General features: G+C 50.3%; 3 protein-coding genes across 5 annotated transcripts; 2 read left to right on the top strand and 1 right to left on the bottom strand.

Annotated features, from left to right (window-relative positions):
• Window positions 1-1120: 1120 nt before the first annotated feature.
• On the top strand, window positions 1121-3729 carry TMPRSS5 (transmembrane serine protease 5). Its single transcript, XM_065697433.1, has 8 exons — window positions 1121-1233; window positions 1415-1458; window positions 1540-1702; window positions 1809-1981; window positions 2329-2427; window positions 2721-2863; window positions 3221-3373; window positions 3553-3729. The coding sequence occupies exons 1-8, from the start codon at window positions 1121-1123 to the stop codon at window positions 3559-3561; spliced, it is 897 nt and encodes a 298-aa protein (XP_065553505.1). The 3' UTR covers window positions 3562-3729.
• ZW10 (zw10 kinetochore protein) lies at window positions 3691-15175 on the bottom strand. 3 transcript variants are annotated; one of them, XM_065696972.1, is made up of 16 exons: window positions 15017-15175; window positions 14799-14933; window positions 14051-14152; window positions 13800-13877; window positions 13516-13675; window positions 12662-12808; window positions 12203-12394; window positions 11578-11741; window positions 11146-11328; window positions 10481-10719; window positions 9490-9561; window positions 8668-8837; window positions 8319-8449; window positions 7746-7877; window positions 6573-6775; window positions 3691-5555 (listed from the first exon to the last, which is right to left on the bottom strand). In XM_065696972.1, exons 1-16 carry the CDS (start codon window positions 15131-15133, stop codon window positions 5435-5437), a joined length of 2346 nt encoding a protein of 781 aa, XP_065553044.1. In that variant the 5' UTR covers window positions 15134-15175; the 3' UTR covers window positions 3691-5434. The 3 variants fall into 3 exon arrangements, with proteins under 3 accessions (XP_065553044.1, XP_065553043.1, XP_065553045.1); XM_065696971.1 differs by having other exon boundaries at window positions 12662-12811; XM_065696973.1 differs by lacking the exon at window positions 13800-13877 and having other exon boundaries at window positions 12662-12811.
• Window positions 15176-15250: 75 nt separating this feature from the next.
• On the top strand, window positions 15251-18229 carry LOC136022991 (T-cell surface glycoprotein CD3 gamma chain-like). The gene is given in 7 exon segments (XM_065696974.1): window positions 15251-15463; window positions 15465-15535; window positions 15537-15673; window positions 16711-16923; window positions 17229-17360; window positions 17739-17782; window positions 17908-18229. Coding segments are annotated over 7 exon segments (858 nt in total). The 5' UTR covers window positions 15251-15265; the 3' UTR covers window positions 17971-18229.
• Window positions 18230-19064: the final 835 nt, after the last annotated feature.

Consider the following 19064-nt stretch of genomic DNA (forward strand, 5'->3'; position numbering starts at 1 on the left):
TGTGACTTGGGATAGGGAGGGGCGGCTGTGGTCCCAGCAGCAAGCTGGAGATGCTCATCAGCTCTTCCAGAGGGTAGCACAGGTTCATGGCCAGTATTGTGCATCCTCGGATGCTGCACAGGCTGAGCCCATCTTCTCCCTCTTCTTTGTTTCCTGAAGTGAAACACCTAAAGAAGTCTCAGCCAGACCATGGCTTCACCCTGCTGCAGGAGCCAGATGCAATCCCAGTGTGCAGTGATGGTGAAGAGGAAGACCCCGTGGTCCAGGGGGCTCACAGCAGAGGTTTACATCTTTGCTTGCTGCTACGCAGGATGGGGAGAGAGGAGCAGGGCGCAGGACTGTGCCTGCCAGGGCTAGCAAGGACAGAAAATACACTCTTTATCATCAACTATCTCCTGCTGATCCACGAGCTTCTTTCAACTGCATTTTGTGATTGATTTGCTTTGCCTTTAAGCCCTGCTGTGTTCCCCAGCATTACAGCTTCATTGCATGGAGGCATCCGACAGAAAAGGCAACTCCTGCTGGGCTCCTTTGCATGGGATCACTCAGCAGAGCTGCCACACAGGCACTGAGAACGTGTGAATAGCTTCTGTAGAGCTTCTAATCGCTTCAAATAGCTTTTTGCAGGGATTTTTTCCTTGGTGTTGGTTTGTTTGCTTGTTTTCCATTAGATGTGCATCCGCTGCGCTGGGTTGTCTTTAATGGCATGGCTTTAGTGTCTTTCAGAATAAACAGGGCAAACTCCTTGCTGGAAGCGCGGGTGGAAGGCCATCCTGGCTGGCTCCTGGCATGCCACGAGCACTGGAGCCTCTCCCTGGGCACCCTGCTGTGCCAGCAGCTCGGGTATCTCAGGTGGGCATCGCAGAGCAGCCACTTCCACCCCTCTTCACCCTGGTCCAAGGGGGATGAGCTTGGCAAAGGAGGCTGGGGGGTTAGTCAGGGCTGATGCGGGGCGGAAAGCAGGGCTCAGGCTGGCACAGGGACCTGTGAGAAGAGCTGCAGATCTTGCCTGCCGGAGCAGCAAGGCTGTGGACTGTTGTTCCTATGGCTGCATTAGAACCCTGATCCCCTCGCGGGTCCCCAGCCCTTTCCTGGGACAAATTACTGTTGCCTCTGCAGAATGGCCCAGCAGAAAGGAGTGAAGCTGACGGATGTCAGGGTGAATGACACACAGGAGTTTGTTCAGGTGAGAGCCCACCAGGAAGGCGGCCTGGAAGACCTGTGGCAGGTCAGGTAAGGGCAGCTCCGGGGGGAACAGAGCTTGCTGGTGGGGCTGAACCAGGATATAGAAAACTGTCCCGGGGGTGCGCAGGAAGCGACCCCCTTGGGGGCTGGGACAGCTGCCCTGGGGCTCCCTGGGGCACCGGGGATTTTGGTCCATGTGCGCTGTGCCCAGAGGCCCATTCTCGTACAGGAGCGGCTGTGAATCGGGTCGAATTGTGGCTCTGCAGTGCTCAGGTGAGTGCCCCGTCCCCTCCTATGTCGTGAGGGTCTGGTGCCTGAGCGTTGTGTATCACATGCTCCCCATCCCCCTTACAGAGTGTGGGCTGCACCCCGGTGCTGCGCGGGTGGTCGGGGGCGCGGATGTGCCCGCGGGGCGCTGGCCCTGGCAGGTCAGTGTGTACCACAGCTCCCAGCACCGCTGCGGAGGTTCCGTGCTGGCCCCTGAATGGGTCATCACAGCAGCTCACTGCGTGCACAGGTACCTCCTTTGCCCGGCCTCGGGGAGCTGAGTGTCCGCTCTTACCCAGGCCTTGGCGCTTGCTGCCCTGCAGTAAGAGGCACGCGGTGTCTCTGCTCACTTACAGGCGGTTTCAGACCTCTGCCTGGCTGGTTTTTGCTGGCATTGTCAACCACGGCTCCATCAAGCAGGAAGATGGGGTATCAGTAAGGAAAATAATTTACCACCCGCTTTATAACGACAACAGCCTTGACTATGACATCGCTCTGATAAAGCTCCAAGTCCCCTTGAACTTCTCAGGTAATGGGCTGCCACGATGCTGGTGTGCCCTTCTCCCATCTGTGGGGTTGTCTGTCTTATCCCACGAGTAAGAGATGGCCAAACCCCAGCCTCCTCTGAACGTGGCATTTCGGAGCAGCCCAGTTGGGATACCCAGCCTGGCACCGGGGAGGCAGAATGCACAGCATCAGGGTGTTTAACCGTGCCAGAGCTGTGAATCACTGGGAAGACGGCTCTGGGAGCTGGTCTGAGCGCCTTTCACTTCCATGTGCCAGGCTGACAGCTCCACAGCCTCTCTGTGTCCATGCTCGGCACAGCATGAAGCTGTCCCTGCCGGCCTGGCCCTTACCTTGTCACCCTCTTAGCAGATGCCATCCGTGCTGTGTGTCTGCCACCCTCACACCAGGACCTCTTCCAGGGCACGCAGTGCTGGGTCTCTGGCTGGGGTTATACCAGACCAGGCCAAGGTAAGCTCCCATCTTATTCCCACTGCTCAGCCATGATCAGAGGCTTTCCCCTTGCTCCCAACTGGCCCTGTCCATCCCCTTCCATGCTGCATGTAACCTTGCAAATGCCACCTCTTGCCTTCATCCCACCCTTGCTCCGGCAGCTCTGCACCCCACAAGTGTATCTCCGGAGGGGGCTGGCTGTGTTTAAACCCACAAAGTTTAAATCCCATCTTTCGCATCTAAATAGATAGGGCCCCTCTTGTTCCCTGCAGGTGGAGTTTGCCTCTGGTCTTCTCTTTCTCCCTCCCCAGCCCAGGTTGCCAAGACCCTGAAGGAAGCACTCGTTCCATTGATTGGTACCAAGAGGTGCAACAGTTCGTGCATGTACGCAGGCGAGCTCACTGCCAGGATGCTGTGTGCTGGCTATCTGCAAGGGAGCATAGATGCGTGCCAGGTAACAGGAGGGAGCAACTGATGCACACAGGGTGTGCATAGCGGGTGTGGAAAGGATGGTTGTGTTGTATGCCTCCAGTAAGTGCTGGGATTTGTGGCAATAGGCTGCAGTAAGCGGTCTTGAGTGCGGTGCAGTGTGGAGCTTGCAGTGCTCTGGTCCATTGATGTCAGGCTGAGATTTAACTTATCTTTCTAGAAGGAAAATGGAAACCTTGCAGGGAGGCCAAGCACTACTGGTACCTGCACCTCAGCTTCCTGCATGGCTGATGAACAAAGCCATGTGGGAGAAGCCAGCCTGATCTGCACGCCAGCTGCCAGGAGGCAGAGCTGCTTCCTTAGTCCTTGCTTTGTCTTGCAGGGTGACAGCGGGGGCCCCCTGGTTTGCCAGGATGAATTCGCATGGCGCTTGGTGGGCATCGTGAGCTGGGGCCAGGGCTGTGCTGAACCCAACTACCCTGGGGTCTACACCAATGTGGCTCAGCTTCTGCCATGGATTCATCACATCACTGAGGTAAGCTGGAGCAAGCAAAGGTATGTTCAGCCTGATCTACAGCCGTGCAGGCTGCAAAGACAAACCCCAATGCAAGCATCCAATTCTAACTCTTCCCCTGTGCTCACCCTTAATGCATGAACCTTTAGGACAACCTCTTTTATGGCACTGATTCTTTTCTCCTCACTTTTTTTTACTAGGTCTACTAGATCCAAGGCAAGGAGAGACTTCACAGAGCAACCTTACCTTTTCCATGTGGCAAGTGGAGAACAGCCCACGACTAATTTATCCTGTTGCTATACCCGAAGGGAATCCCCAGACACCACCAGCAAAAGCGCTCAGTATAAACAGTTTATTAAAGAAAATAGCAAATTACATTTCCATGAACAATCCCCACGAGAGAAGTGGTGTTTTTCAAAAGATGTGGGGGTTTGGGGATTGCTGGGTGTAAAGGGGCAGGGATCCCATGAGACGCAAGTGCTCTGGGAACACTTTCAGCCTTTAGACAAATTACTTGGAGGAGAAGAAAAGAAAAAGCTACAGTTCTAAGCAGCAGTCAGGTTTTGCTTCAGTATCTCCCTTCCCTGTTGCTTTCAGTCTGTCTGCCCACTTGACTGCCTTTGCTCCCTCTCTGTGCCAGTTTAAGCCAGGAACAGGAGGGTCTCCTCGCCACGGCTGTGCTTGGCAGCCCCAGCAGGCAGAATGGCCATTCATTCTGCAGTGGCTTAGTGCAACGTGGAAGGCAGCTGTGAGCCAGGTCCTGCACAAATGCTTGCAAATGTGAACCGAAGCCAGACAAGAGTGCGAATGAAAAGGATGCAACAGTAGGGAACAGATTAAAACATTAAGCTCTGTGACTGAAACTTTCATAAGCGGGTTGTAAGCACTACACAGCAGGAAACACTTTGTTCGTGTGCAGCAACTGGCACATCTTGGCCTCCAGGCTACGTCTTAATGAATGCTTTTGGTGAGTTTTTCAACTAACAAATGTACCTTTCTCAGTCTTAAACGTAGCCTTTTTTAACTTGAAAGATGATGCTATGAGTGCACACTTCACTCCCTTTTCATGTCCATTTACAGTTCTCTATACTTAAAGGACAGAAAATGTACTACCTGAAACGCAACAGCTACCAGACCTGCCTAGTTCGTGCACAACAGAAAGGTAAGGGAAGGAGCTGAACTGGCTTCTGCAGTTGGTAAAGTGAGATGGAAAAATTCTCAGTCAGCTTTAAGAGATTTTCCATGAGGAATTCTGCCACTTGCGCAAAACCCTGTGGCTTGATAAACAGTTCACTCGGAACAGGATCTCCTCTCCCCCACCTCCCCCTACTTTTCCACTCTTGAGGCCTGCTCTTCAGAGAAACCTGAGGTGGGAAAGAGCAAAGTTTGGCACTTCAGCATTGTGTGGGTTTCGTATGTAACTTGCAGGGACAGAAGAGGTAAGACACAAAGGGGCTCCTGCCCCTGATGTAAAACTGCATAGATAAGATTCACTACTGAGAAATAAAAATCCTTCCACAAGGCCCTTAAGCAAGCAAGCTTGAGATGGTATTACACAGTGCCTTGCATGCAAGGCTCATCTGCCAGCAGTGCCTGCTCTCACAAAGAGATGTTGGATACAAGCGCTATTTCCCTATGCTGTGCTTAATAGGAAGATGAAATCCTAGAGAATGGAAACTGGTGAACACCACACAGAGCAGCTCTTCTTCACCAGGGACCACAGACCCACCAGCTCACGCAGCAAAACTTGGATCTGGGCAGAACACCTCCAGGGATCATGGCAGGAGACTGAACCTTCAAGCCCAAACTTTGTCTGCCTGGCAGATGGAGCATAAGCAGTTAATGCCCCTGTCTTACCCACCTTTTGATGTTCTGGTCCCAGATGCACAGAGCCATCCTCTTTGCGCCACAGACATTGAGCTAGGAAATGCTCAAGTCAAGCCCCCAGGGAAGCACTTAACCTAATCCTAAGGGTTTTTTTATACCAGTACAAATAAGAATGGTCCAATCCAGAAAGTACTTGAAAGACTCAGTTTCCTCTTGCTTTATCAGAAGCTGCAATGTGCAGGAGTAAACGTAGAGCTACTTAATTTTGGCCAGTGCTGCTGCTCTCCTTTCTGTGTTCTGGAACAAGGCTCGGATCAGACTCTTCACTTCAGCTGCTGAGAATTCAGCTGCAAGAGGTCCCTTCCCATCCGCCCACCTACGTGGGAGAGAAAGAGCTTTATTTAACCAAACTGCACAGAAATGTCACGTTAAAACAAGCCTCCTGAGCACTCATTATAGTCGTAAGTCTGAAGGTAAAACCCACCCAGTTAGCAGCCTATTAGCTCTATGCAACTTGAGCCCAGAACTGTTTAGTGGGGTATATAAAGCAACAGGTTGTGAGGTGAGTTTTGCACTTGCTACAAACTGTACCTTTTCCTTTTCCAAAATAAGCCCAAAGCCTGTCCACAAAACTCCCATTCATCTCCCAAACAACAGGAGAAAATAGAAGTGGTTTATGCTCAGGTGAAAATAGAGTTGGGGACTTTGGTGTCTAATATGGTTCTAACAGCAGCAATGAGCAGGGCACAGGAAAGGAACTGCTTTCCCTGTGTGCTTTCTCCATGGCTAGTACCCTTTTCAGCTGAGCCTGCTGAGGACAGTATGCTTTCTGGCCATTCAGCTGTATGCGTGAGGCAGCTATGAACAGGGAATGTCTGGCTTCTGACAACTCATGCCAAATGAAGTAATAGATGTAATTATGCAAATCCTCATGTATAATTCAGGTGAATCCCCCTTGTAAGTTAAAAGGAGCAAGAAACAGCATCTAAAAACCAGAGGCCAATCAAGTGGAATGACTGCAGCAGCAAGGCACAGCTAACATCAAAAGCAGCAGGCAAAATACCAGGCTGCTTACTGTGAAACACTTCTCAACCTGGAGAAGCCAAAGGGGATACACAATCACTCTGTGGTTGCCTCTCTCATGACACTTGTTTTTTACCACTGCCTTTTCCTTGCAGGAGGTGGCTGAATGTATGAGCAAGCTTGAAATGGACCATGAACACACAGCCAAGAAACAGCCCCAGGAGCAGTTATCTGGTCCTTATTAACAGTTATTGCCTTTCACCTGAACAGAATCCCCTGAGTGCAGTGCCCTGCTGATGTCAGATCGCTTCCCAGCTGCCTTGTATTGGGGTGACGAACTAACTGGAAAGGAACAAAGGGAGACACCTACTGATCTACGATTTCTTGGAGGTTGGCTTGCAAGATGATCATCAGTTCTTTGAACGTCATCCACTTCTGCACGTAGACTGGAACTTCCTCTTGGTACTTCTTATTTTTGTCATCTTCAGGTAATGGGGTGAAAACTTGGGGTCCTTCCTCCACCATGGTCCTACAGAGGGAGTACAACCTATCTGCATCTTCTGCAGAGATATCCTAGAATAGAACAGATGTTAGCAGGGGAGCAGTTAGATGTTTTCTGGAGTGCCAAGAAATGAGTGAAATGAAGAAAGGTGCCTGTGAAGGTGAAAGCAGTGGCTTACATCATGTTTAATATTCTCAAGCTAATCTAACTTATCTCACAAGTAGCTATTTCAGCACGCTCTCAGTTTGCCTCAGAACAAAGGCTGTGCTTCTAAACAGCACATCTTGGTGCAAGAGCAAGCACTTCACTGTGAAGCAGAGGTGTTGTGATGAAGGTCTGAAGAGTTTACAAGGAAACAGCTCAGGCATTGCCAGCCCAGTGCTGAAAGCCAAGCTTCCTGGCAGGCACAGCCTGAGCAAGTGTCTGTAAACTAGCTGTTAAGGGAAAAGAGGACTTACTGGCCTAATGCAGTGGGAAGGCTCTTCAGATGTAGACTACAACTAGAACAGATGCGCTAATGCATTTCTATCATTTGCTGTGAAAGCACATTTTAATTAAGAAATGAAACAGAACAGTTGTGCTCGACCCAAGGTAACCTGACAACCACCTAAACACACTACTGGGAGTCAAGTGGAGATTTAGACAGATAATAATTGCAATTTGAAATGCCACAGGTATTTCAGCATCTAGTGCCTAGATAGGATGGAGCCATTTATTAGAGATGGACAGATTGAATGGAAAGAGTTTGAGACAACATTTAGCTCCTGTGCCCTGAAAACAGTACAAGAGAAACAGTCACAGAAATGTTTCTAGAGGAATGACACCTAAATCCAAACCAAGACAAAATCACAGCCACTTTCCTGACTCTCCCCTTGACCAGAGAGTCATGGAATCGCTGTCAGAGGTCTCAGCTGGATGGGAGTTATTGGTATCTTGAACATATCTGAGAGACAGGGCCACAATTATAATTTCTGTGAAAGATGACTCCTCCTGGGGACCCTGATTTTGGAAAGAACTTCTAGGGGTTACAAATGCAGTTACCTCTAGGGCAGTGATCCTAGTGACAATCTCTGTGAGAGCTGTGTTCAGTAGAGTCCCCATAGCCTTGCAGTACACGTTCACTGGAAGGACATCTTGCCAGACTTTTCCCAGTCTTTTCAGCTGATGTAACACCTGGAAGATAACAGCTATGTGCTACCTACATGTTATCAACGGAACTTTAAGAGACATCAAATGATAAGGTGACTACATATGGTCAGTCTGAAAGAAGCCAAAGGCAATGAAGCGTGCAGCTATCACATGGAACAGACATTCCTGGGGAAGGGAATGTAACATTCTCAGTTTGCATTAAGGTTTATCAAAAGTGGAGCAGATCTGTTCATTGAAAATTATAGATGGACTACAGACAGAAGCTCAAGATTAAGAAGCTTTTCGTTTCAACATGGAGCAGAGGGACTGAACTTGGCTCCAACTTCACAGCCCAGGGGAAAAAAAATCACGCCAGAAAACTGTTTCGAGAGGTGCACAGCTCTCAGGACTGAGATTACAAACTCTGCCTTCCCAAGGACAACACCTACAGCCAATGGGATATTCGGCTCTGACTGCCTTGCTTACCTGCCTTATTGCTTTGTTAGCTGCACAGTAATTTTCCTCATCATCCATATTAGAAAAATTCCTGGCACTTGACAGCCTCTCCAGGATTTCTCCTTTTTGCACTCGCATCTGGGCCAGAAAACACTCCATCCCTTTGGAAGCAAAAACAAGCACGAGAAGCAATTCTCTGCAATGCTCTGTCAAGACTTCCCAATCCAGAAAATGTCTTTGCTACTTGTCCAAAACCTTTAAATGACAATCCACTGCTCGAGTCAGTAGCCACAGTTACATGAAATCATTCAGCAACAAACACCAGGATCGATTACCACACCATCCATCAACAGATTTCAATAGTGAAAGGTAAAATTACCAAGTCTTCTAAAACCAGGCACCATATCTACGAAAGTAGCTGCTCCGTCACACAGGATGTTAGTCAGGCGGTATCGGAACTGGTGTCCCAGGGTGAGCAGGTGGTGAGCAATATACATACAGTTGTTGTGGTGAATAGCTGCCAGCTGGGGCAATTTCTGGAGGTTCTCCCTGTCCCAGCAAGGAGGCAGAGAAAAGGAAGAAATGTATTTATTCAGACATGGCTCTGCTAAAAACCTGTCATGCCTACGCTGGAGAAAATCCTGGTCTGTCTCAGATGCTGCAAGTAACTGTGGGCAATGCCTGACAAAGACACCAGTTGGAATAAAAGTATTTAAGAGTTTCACGACTAGTGAAATGGCACTTTGGCATTTGAACCATGTGTTATATGCTCATTGTTTCTAGCAGCAGATTTTCAAACAGGAATATACTTTGTTATAGCAAAGTTCTGGTGAGAAAAAGAGAGCTCAGTCCCTTTCAGTAATCACCCCAGTGGTTTCTTACAGCAATGTATCACTTGCAGTCTTCACTGCTGTCCTTTCTTTTACAGGGAAAACATCATGAAAAATCTGTGCATCAGACCTCGGGTCAAATCAAACTGCCTGGAATTAATCACAACTGTTTGAAGAACTGTAATCTATCTCCTTGGCCACAGGACTGCCAACTCCAAAACTCTCAAGCACCTATTTCACAGCAGGTATGATTTACAAACAGATGAAGAGTACTAACTTCTTGCCACTGGAGGAAGCCCTTACTAATCTGGGGACAAGTGGGGCTGTTTCAATAGCACTGTTCTCCAAAGCGGACACACACAGGCACTTACTTGTGGTACGTTGGCACTACATCATAGAACAGCTGGAATATATTCCGTACAGAATAGAAAAGCTGTATGCAGCTACAAGGCAAATAAGGTTCACGTTAGTTTGTCAGTGGAATTAACGTCTGGTTCACAAGTGACCCTCAACCTTTTCCAAAACAAGGTTTTGTTAGTAGTGAAGTCCTGGCACAAAGAATAGATTGTCAGGATCAATTACAGCAATGTCAACAAAGGCAGCACTCTGGATAATTCACAAAGGCTGTGATGACCTTGTAAGTTCAGTGTGGAAAAGACAAGTTTCAGACTACATGTCAGAAGGGGGAGATACATGAAACCCTAGGAACAAAGGGGACAGTGTCCCTTCCCCACCAGGTGTGGGTTGAGAGTCATGCCATGGTACACTGAAGGGCATTCAGTATCGAGGCAACTCTCCTCCTTCAGGACTGTGGTCTCCAGTTTTTAAAGCAGACTGCATGTGGTTCATTGTTTTCTCTGAAGAGCCCTGACAGATGCAGAGCTGGAGCATTTTGCTATCACCCAGCAAAAAGAAAGCAGGAAGTCCTCTGAGAATGGGTGCCATCTCTTTATCATTTCATGGTTTTGAGTTTTCTAAACAACTGACAGTTAACATACTACAAAACACTGAAGCAAATGCTACGGCATTATTTCTCCCAACTAAAAGACTGAAGCCATGAACTACGTTGTGTATACTAGGGAGTCTGCCACATTTTCACTGCTTTAATAGCTAAAATACAGTGTAGCTGAGTGTTCCCTGGAAACAGTCCAAAAGGCTGCTTAACCTGGGTACTGCAGGGAACCCTGTCTGCAGCTGTTCAGGGATGCATCCCCCAGCCAAAACAGAGTAACTTAAATGACTGATTCTTATTTTAAGGTATCTTTTGTTCAAGTTCTTTTAATCCATTAGCAGATGCTTGGTGTTGCCAAAGGCAGTAAGAATCTGACCCCAAAGAGTTATCTGCTGATACAGAAATCTTACCACTGATCTGTGCTAGAAGTGGCCTCCAACAGTGTCTGATAAGCCAACTCCATCAGCTTCTCCACTGAGGAACTGATGCGGCATGTGGGCAGAGAAAACGTGTACTGGCTCAGTTTAGTCTTATTCTCCAAATTCACCATGTCGTTGTGCAGAAGTTCAGAAGCTTTTGGCGTTTTTGAGTGATCTCCTGCCCCGGGATCAGGAAGCTTTGGTAGGGTTACACAGGAATCAGGTGTGATCTAAGGGAAGATGAGAGGTGTAATATCATTGAGAGCCCACAGAAAGGAGGAGACTGCAAGACTACGAAACACTGAATGACAGAAATTTAAGATCTGAGATAAACACAAAGGTGCAGAAGCCCCCTAAGACTGCCCAAAGTCTCCTGGCATATGAATGACACAGCAGGCCACAAAACAGTCTACATCCTGTTGCATGCCTAGAAGCAACTCTGTAAGTAATCCTCTAGAATTTCTTATGCTTATGGCACTAGCCAGAAAAGCCTATGCAAGCAAACTTCTAATATTTTAAGAAACATCCTGTTTGCCAAGATCCCTAAATAATCAAGAGTATTTGGTGTGCCACAAACCCCCTCCTATTTGACTGTTCTAGACAAGCCTTCTTCAACAGCTTTTTTTCCACATAAAGTGTACTGCATCAACAGTCACCTTTACAGTATTGTGTATTTCTGAGGTCATCAGGTTCCTGGCTGCCACAATCACATCCTGGCACTTCTTGTTAGCAAAGTGCGAGTTGACATTACGGGCGTATTTCAGTAAATCAGTGGTGTCTCCTTTCAAAAACTGCATGTTCTTCAAGGCTTTTTCAAATTCCTCTGTGGATTTAATCACCTGAGAAGAGCAGACACGTATTCTAAATTAACACAGCTTCCTAAAATCAAAGATCAGAGTTAAAGTTGGGTATGAACTCTTTCACTTGGCTGAAAGCAATGGATGAAACTAGGTTTTAGAGGGCACTAATGACCCAACAGCTTTTCAGCAATCCTTTGGAAAAACCTGGCTCAGCTTTTTTCTTCAAGCTGGCAACCTGGCATCTCCTGCCAGGAAGCTGCATGGGTCTGAAAGAATCCTGAGACCTACCTCTATATACTGCTCTAGTTTGCTGCTATTGGTTGGGATTGAATTCACCAGACAGTTCTGAATGAGGCAGTCTGACAGTTCTTCCCATATCATGTCACCTAGTAGTTCTGCCAGTGTAACTCCGCAACCCTTTTTATCTTCCACAGGCTGCTCAAGAGGCACATCTGAATTCAAGAGAACAGAAAGGGATGTTAATACACCTGCTTCCTGGACCAGACCCTTCACTAGTTCATTTGATCCTCCCTGTCAGAACAGCATCCATCAACTGCTCCATAGTCTTACACTGGAGGTAAGCTCTTGTGCCGGGTCTGTGGAATCACCCACCTGCCCAAAAGACACCTGAATTTGTGTGAACTGAGGCTGCTTTCCAGTGTGTTTGTTTCATAAAATGCTAGCAAAGCCCAGACCAGTTTCTAGCCAATGTGACCAGCTAAGTCTGGGTTGACAAGATGCCAAGCTGTGCAAGAGCACAGCATAGCAAGGTAACATTGAAAGTTGCTTAGATGCTTAGACCTTATCATAATTCAATATGCTTAACAACCAGGTATTAGATAAAGCTTCATCTCCAATTACGTGAATAAGACATTGATCTCAGTCTAATCCCGAAAGGCAGAAAACTACCCACTCAGCAGGTACTTGTGGAGAACTTCAAAAATCAGCCTGATCTTGTCAAAAACCTCCATAGGAGAGGAATGATCCAAGCTAGGTTCCTCAGACTTAAAACGCAGGATGAACACATTGGACTGTTCCTCTGTGCATGGCTGAAGAGACGGGTACAAAATCAGAGGCTTGAGGATGTGTTTCAGCAACAGCTGGCCTGAAAAACAAAAAACCAAGATGTTTTCCAGCAGCAGAAGGCAGGCAGTTTGCTCCAGTGAGGCCAAACCGTAACTGCTTTGGATGCAGAGATTCTTTGCATGGAGTGGGAGAAATGCTCTCTTGATTAGCTGTACTGGGGAACAATAAATGAGGTAAAATGCTGGGTTTGGTTTCACCAGGACATTGATATCTTTCATACAAGTCTGACCTCACACCCACTGGGCTGCTTATAGCTATATTCATCTGGATCCACAGTCTGTCTTACCAAAGATTTTAAGCTTGGTGTGCAGTTCTCCCAGGACAGCAAACGCCTGCAGCACAGAAGCAACAGGGGGGCCAGCGATCTCCTCCTCTTTTGATGACACCGTGTGTAAGTGCAATTCTGAATACACCACTGACTCCAGGCTGCTGCCTTCTAAAGAGAAACAATCATCATCTTACTGTCAAGAGTGTGGTCAGTGATACAGCAGTGAAACAGAGAAGCTACTGCATTCCTCTGGTGGCAGCTAAAGCAATACTGTACTTCTCCCCATTTCCACAAAACACAGTTCTTGTAAAAGAGCATCAGAAGAGGGCAGAGAGTCCCTTGTGTAACAGTGCAGGACAATGGAATGAGAATCAATCTTACAATGATTCAGATTTCTCATTTCTGTCGCCTTGCAATTGAATGATGTTTAGTGACAATCGCTTTCCTTCCCTTCTTCTTCCCATCTCAAGTCAAAGGGAAAGGAAAAGGTTTTTCTCCTTTACAGAGGAAAAGCTTGTACTTCAGTGGAGACAGCAATGTACAAACTAGCGCAGTTCTTACAATTAGTTTCTGATCTGCGCTTCAGTGTTTCTAAGAAATGTGACGGATGAGGCAGATGATTCTTCAAAACTCTATTTAAAATCTATGGACTACATTGGACTGGCTCTGGTAGCACCTAAATGCTCCAGGAGCGATAGCCAAAGAACACTGGCACTCATCACGCACACATTAGTTTATACGAATGGCAGAAAGAGCTTATTAAACCAACCTTAGCCCAACAGCATTAACTGTATTTTCCATCTTGTAGGTGCTTGAAACCAGGCATTTCAAACTGAAGCAAAGAAAGTGAAACGTACTAGAACTGTGAGTACCTTTTGAAGGAGGAAGCTTCCATACAGCCAATTTCTGCCACTCTTCTCCCAGATGATAGAGCATGTTCTGTGTCTGCACTGTGAGCTCGGTGCCTAGTGCCTTCAGGATCTTCAGCTCAAAGCCCTTGCGGGATTCCAGCAATCTGAGGCTGCTTCGTGCCTGGCGGTAAACCCCAAACACAAAACACGGGTAAGTGTTGCCCCTGCTACTGAAGAGCATCTTGTGAAACACACTGGAAGTATAGATGAACAATATTGTCATATGCTTCCGAAAGCATTATTACCGTTTCCAGGTGCTGAGCTGCTGCAACGTACTTCTTTTCCAGCAAGGCAGTATTGTACTCTTTAATAGCAATATCAAACTGCAACAAGCAAATAGAGCCAATGTCACTGTGTAGCTGCTATTAGACTGCAACTTTTTAAACAGCATGGCTGGAGGCAGGGGAGCTATAGACAGTGATTCAGGAGAGAGCTCAGGATAATGCCACAGACTGAGTGAGGAGCACAGAGGATGCCTCCCACAGCCCCTCCTCACCTCCTGCAGCTTTTTCAGGATGCTCAGAACCAGCGTGTCTCGCTCCAGCTGGTGCTTCAGCTCAGTAAACTCAGCAACAGCGACGTTCAGATCCCGCTGAACCTGAAATAACAAACTCTGTAGTTCATTTACAGCAAGCAAATGTTATCAGACACTTTTCCCCTTTAACATGACAACACCATGAGATTTAAAGTATTTCTGTTACTAGAACAATTTGGTGAGGAGGAAGAAGGCTCCATCCATTTTTTCCTTACTTTCTGGAATCACTTTAAAGCTTGTTTTATCTTTTAATACGTTACAGGCTTTATAAGGCACTGTAAGGAAATTTAGCGTCAAAAGGCAGTCCAGAGGACTTCAGCGTTCCTTTAGCACAGTCATTTAAAAGGGAAGAATGAGTGACCTGAGCCAAAAGTTAATTCTCGATTAACACGGCATCTAGGACCGCTGCCAGGCTGGCCCATTACTGCGTCCCACCGTACTGCGATGCGCAAGGGTGATCCTTCTCTTCCCGCAGGAGGCATGACACACCTTTCCAGCGGCACCACAGGACGTGGCCAAGCCCTCAATGACCGCTTACTTACACTGCCAGTGAAGAGCCCAGCGTGACGCACACCTCTGCAGGTGGCATCCAGGGCACTTTCAGGAGCGGCATCACTCCGGGTGCTTGGCCGGGTCTCCCGTTAACGCACCGCGGCGTGTGTCGGGGGGAGAGCGGGCTCGGGACCCCGGCCGCGGCCCGCGCTGTCACCTCGCTCTCGATGCCCGCCTTCAGCAGGTCGATGCTGCCGCACAGCCCCTCCACCCGCGCCGCCAGCTCCTCGGCGCTCTGCGCGCTGGGCAGGAACTCGCTGTACTTCTTGTTGATCATGCTGCACACCTCGCCCTGCGGAGCAAGGCGCGTTGGGCACCGCCGCTCCCGGCGGACCCCACACAACACCCCCCGGCCCGGCCCGCTCCCGGCCCTGCCTTCAGCTCCTCCACGCGGCGGGACAGCCGCCCGATGCGGGTGCCCAGGTCCTCCTTGTCCAGGCGGCCCGAGTGCGCCAGCACGGCCGCCACCAGCGAGCCCGCCGGCGCCGCCATGATCCCGCTCCCGCAGCACCACGGGGCGGTGCCGGCGCTACGGCGGCCGGTGAGCGACAGACTTGATGGGGCGTTTCTCGCTCCTGCCGGAGAGCGCGGGGACGCGGGGGGGTACCGGGGTGCTGCGGGGTGATGCGGGCTCCCCGCCCGCTGCGCGGTGCCGTGGCTGCAGGGACGCCCTTGGCTGCTGGGGTCCGGGGCAGCGTGTGTGGGGACCATTGCTGCAGGAGGCTCCCCGGCCGCTCGGGGCCCCCTGGGTGCTGGAGCAGGCACCGCTCAGTGCCAGCCGCCGGCCCCTGTCGCTCCATGGCTGGGGCGAGGAGGCAGGCACGGGGCACCCCAGGCATCCTTCAGCGGCTGCGGGAGGGAGGCTCCAGCCCCCGGCATCCGGTACCTGACAAAGGCGGGTGGTGCCTTTCCACGTCCTCTCCTGCGAGCAGGGGAAAGAGCCGCCACCGCTTGGTGCCATGCGGAGGGGAACGGCGCTGGGTGCCTGGGTGCTGCTGGCCAGCCTGGCCGGGGCCAGCTGGGGTGTCCGAGGTAAGTCCCTGGCTGTGGGTCGCTGCCCGCGGGCTGCTGCAGTGAGAGCTTTGCCTGCCCTGCACCATGCTGTGTACGGTACGGACCATGCTGTGTATGGTGTGGACCATGCTGTGTATGGTACGGACCATGCTGTGTATGGTGTGGGCCATGCTGTGTATGGTACGGACCATGCTGTGTATGGTACGGACCATGCTGTGTATGGTGTGGGCCATGCTGTGTATGGTACGGACCATGCTGTGTATGGTACGGACCATGCTGTGTATGGTGTGGGCCATGCTTTGTATGGTGTGGACCATGCTGTGTATGGTGTGGGCCACGCTGTGTATGGTGTGCGCCATGCTGTGTATGGTGTGGGCCACGCTGTGTATGGTGTGCGCCATGCTGTGTATGGTGTGGGCCACGCTGTGTATGGTGTGGACCATGCTGGACCATTCTGAGATAGCTCCAACCCGCCTTGCAGCAACAGAGCATGAGATGTTGGGTTTGGCAGTATCACGGTGTTAGACCAAAGCCATGGGCTCTGTGCCTGGTCCAAGTGTGGAAGCAGGAGAGGCTGTGTTCTGTACTCAGCAAAGAAGACAGGGGATTTACTCTCCATTTACAGACTGTGCGTGTGCCTCCCTGTTTGGGCTCAGCTCCTGTCTCTGCTGCTGAAAACACTTAACTTTTCTGTTCCTCTCTTGCTGCAGCTGTACTTCAACACCAATGCAGTCTGTGTGCGGGATGGGGGTCACGCACATACAGTCTGAATGGAGGCCGGGTGACTACCCCATTCCACTTAGTTCTCACTGTAAGGGGATTTGGATCTCTACTAACTGCTCAGAGCTGCACTAATGTAACCACTGGGCTGCTTTTCCACTGGGTAGTCTGCTTTTTCCGGAGTTCTTTTTGTTTGTGCTGTCTGTTCCCCTGCTCGGGACAGCCTAACGGGATGCTTCCTACACTGGCAATCCCCATCAGTGACATCCCTGAGTTCTGCACCACTGTGAGGGCTGGTAACTCACCTGTGAAACACTCTATTCTGCTTCTCACAGGGCAGAAAGTAAGCGTGAAAGAAGCCAGCGGGAAGGTGCTCCTGCAGTGTGCAGTGGGCAGTGACAGTCAAATCGTATGGTACAAAGATGGGAATTGGATAGAAAACGCAACACAGCTGGACTTGGGTGCCATTTACGATGATCCCAGAGGCATCTATACATGTGAAACAGACAAAGGAAAGAGAAGCCCTCCCCTCCAGGTGCACTATCGAAGTAAGTGTTGCAAACCTGGCTTCTGCAGCCAGTACTGCTTGGAGTTTTCACCCAAGCAGATTTATGAGGGAGCTGCTCATTTCCCATAGTTTGAGGGCTGTTCCACCGGTTTGCAGAAGCCCTGGTGGCTCCTGTGCTCGGCTGCCCTTGAGAACAGCCAAGCTGCATGTCCTGCATCTGGTGTCCCCATGAGAGCTGTACATTCAGTGCCATAACACGGCACTCATACTGCCTCAGGCTATGGCCAAGGGGCAGGCTCCTTGTCATGGCCTGGCTTTCAGTGTCTGTGTCTTTTTGGCTTCCAGTGTGCCAGAACTGCATCGAAGTGGATGCTGCCACCATCTCGGGGATCGTGGTTGCAGACGTCGTTGCCACCATCTTCCTGGCGGTGGCTGTGTATTGTATCACGGGGCAGGACAGGGCACGCATGTCACGAGGTGAGGGGGGAGCCCGCGGGTGGGGACAGGACGTGCCTGGGCATCTCTAGGAGCTGCGTGCTACCGAGGGACTTCCCGTCACTGCCAGCTGCAGGCAGCAGGGTGTCCAGGGCAGGGGTCTACGTGAGCTCTCCATGTATCCTTACTGCCCCTAGCTCAGCTTCCCAGAAGCCAGTGAATGCACAAGGTTAACCAAAACAGCATCCCAAGAGCAGCCACTGGTGACACAGGAACATCTGAGGCCTTGCAGGGACTTCCCATCCAGCCTCCCAGAGGAAGTAAAAGCATAGGGCTGGAAGCTGCTTGGGTTTGTTTGCTGATGTTCACTGCACTGCCCATGACTCCCCTGATCCTTGACCATCTTCTTTCCTCATCTAGCTTCTGACAGGCAGAACCTGATTGCCAATGAGCAGCTCTACCAGGTAAGCTGGGCACTCGTGTGTGTCTGTGTGTGCATGTGCATGCCTGTGGGCTTCATCCCCTGTACCACCCATCCCAGGGCTGGACAGGGAGTATTGTCGCCTGTCTCTCCTGTTTTTCCTCCTAGCCCCTTGGCGAGCGTGACAACGAGCAGTACAGCCAGCTGGTGCCTGCCAAGGGCCGCAAGTGAAGTGGGAAGATGCTGGAGCCTATGAGTCCTTCCCACCAGGGGTGATCCCGCAGCAAAGCCACCACCAGTGCCCAACAGCACTGGTACCCTGCCCTGGCACTGCCTTTGTAAGCTTCCTGCCTGCAGAAGACAGTGTGAGTTCTTCCCTAGAGAGCCCTGCAGCTCCTTGCTGGGATGTGCTGCTTGCAGCACTCTGCCCTTCCCGTGACCTCGTGCATTTCTGTATTGCTCCCATTAAAGATGAGCCTATCCCATTGTCTCCCTGCTCCATCAGTTCTGTTGAGGCCTGGGGAGCTGTGCAGTCACAGGGGAAGGTGCACACTGGATGCCTGCAGAGCCATAGGGCTCCTGCCTGTCCCGACAGGACACTGCTCTGCCAGTGCAGGCAGGTGCTTGTGTCTGTGCCAGGAAGGGGGACAGGGGGATGTTTGCTCTGTGTATGCAAGGTTTAACATCTAATCACAGTCTCCAAGCCACAGAGGCTTGCCAGGTCCCTAGCACACAGCCAGCCTACAACTGCCTCGGTGCTTAGGGGAGTGAAACACGGGCAAAGAAGCAAACTGTGCTGGCTTCCCAGAACAGCTTGTGGGGGCCCAAAGAGGAAATGGGAACAGCAGAGAGGGTGGAAACTGGAGCAGAGACCTTGCAAAACACATGGCAGAGGAGCTGGCCTGGCAGCGAAGGCCAGAGGCAGTCCATGCTCCCTGCACCTCCAGAGTCTGGTATTTGTGACCAGGCACTGGCATCCCATATTACAGGCTGAGTGCAGGATGCAGTGGAGCAAACTTTCAGAGCCTTTCCCAGCTCAACCACTGAGCAGCACTGGGTCCCCCCGCATCAACCCAGCTCCTTCTGGCAAAGTCTCCACTCCTCAGCTCTAGGAGAGACAGTTACTGTGGTCTGGGTATGGCTGATATGGGAGGCAGCTAACAGACAGGATCCGCTAGCAGTTAGAAACCTCAGAAACCAGGTCACCCCCCTTTTGCCTGTTGCACACACGTGTAGGTGTGTTTCCCTGCTCTTCTGAGAAGCTCTAAAGAGAGCACCAGGCTGTGAATTGCTTCTGACTCGGTGGCATCAGGTAAGGCAGGACT

The sequence above is a fragment of the Lathamus discolor genome, chromosome 17 (assembly GCF_037157495.1).
Source record: "Lathamus discolor isolate bLatDis1 chromosome 17, bLatDis1.hap1, whole genome shotgun sequence".
Taxonomy (NCBI): domain Eukaryota; kingdom Metazoa; phylum Chordata; class Aves; order Psittaciformes; family Psittacidae; genus Lathamus; species Lathamus discolor.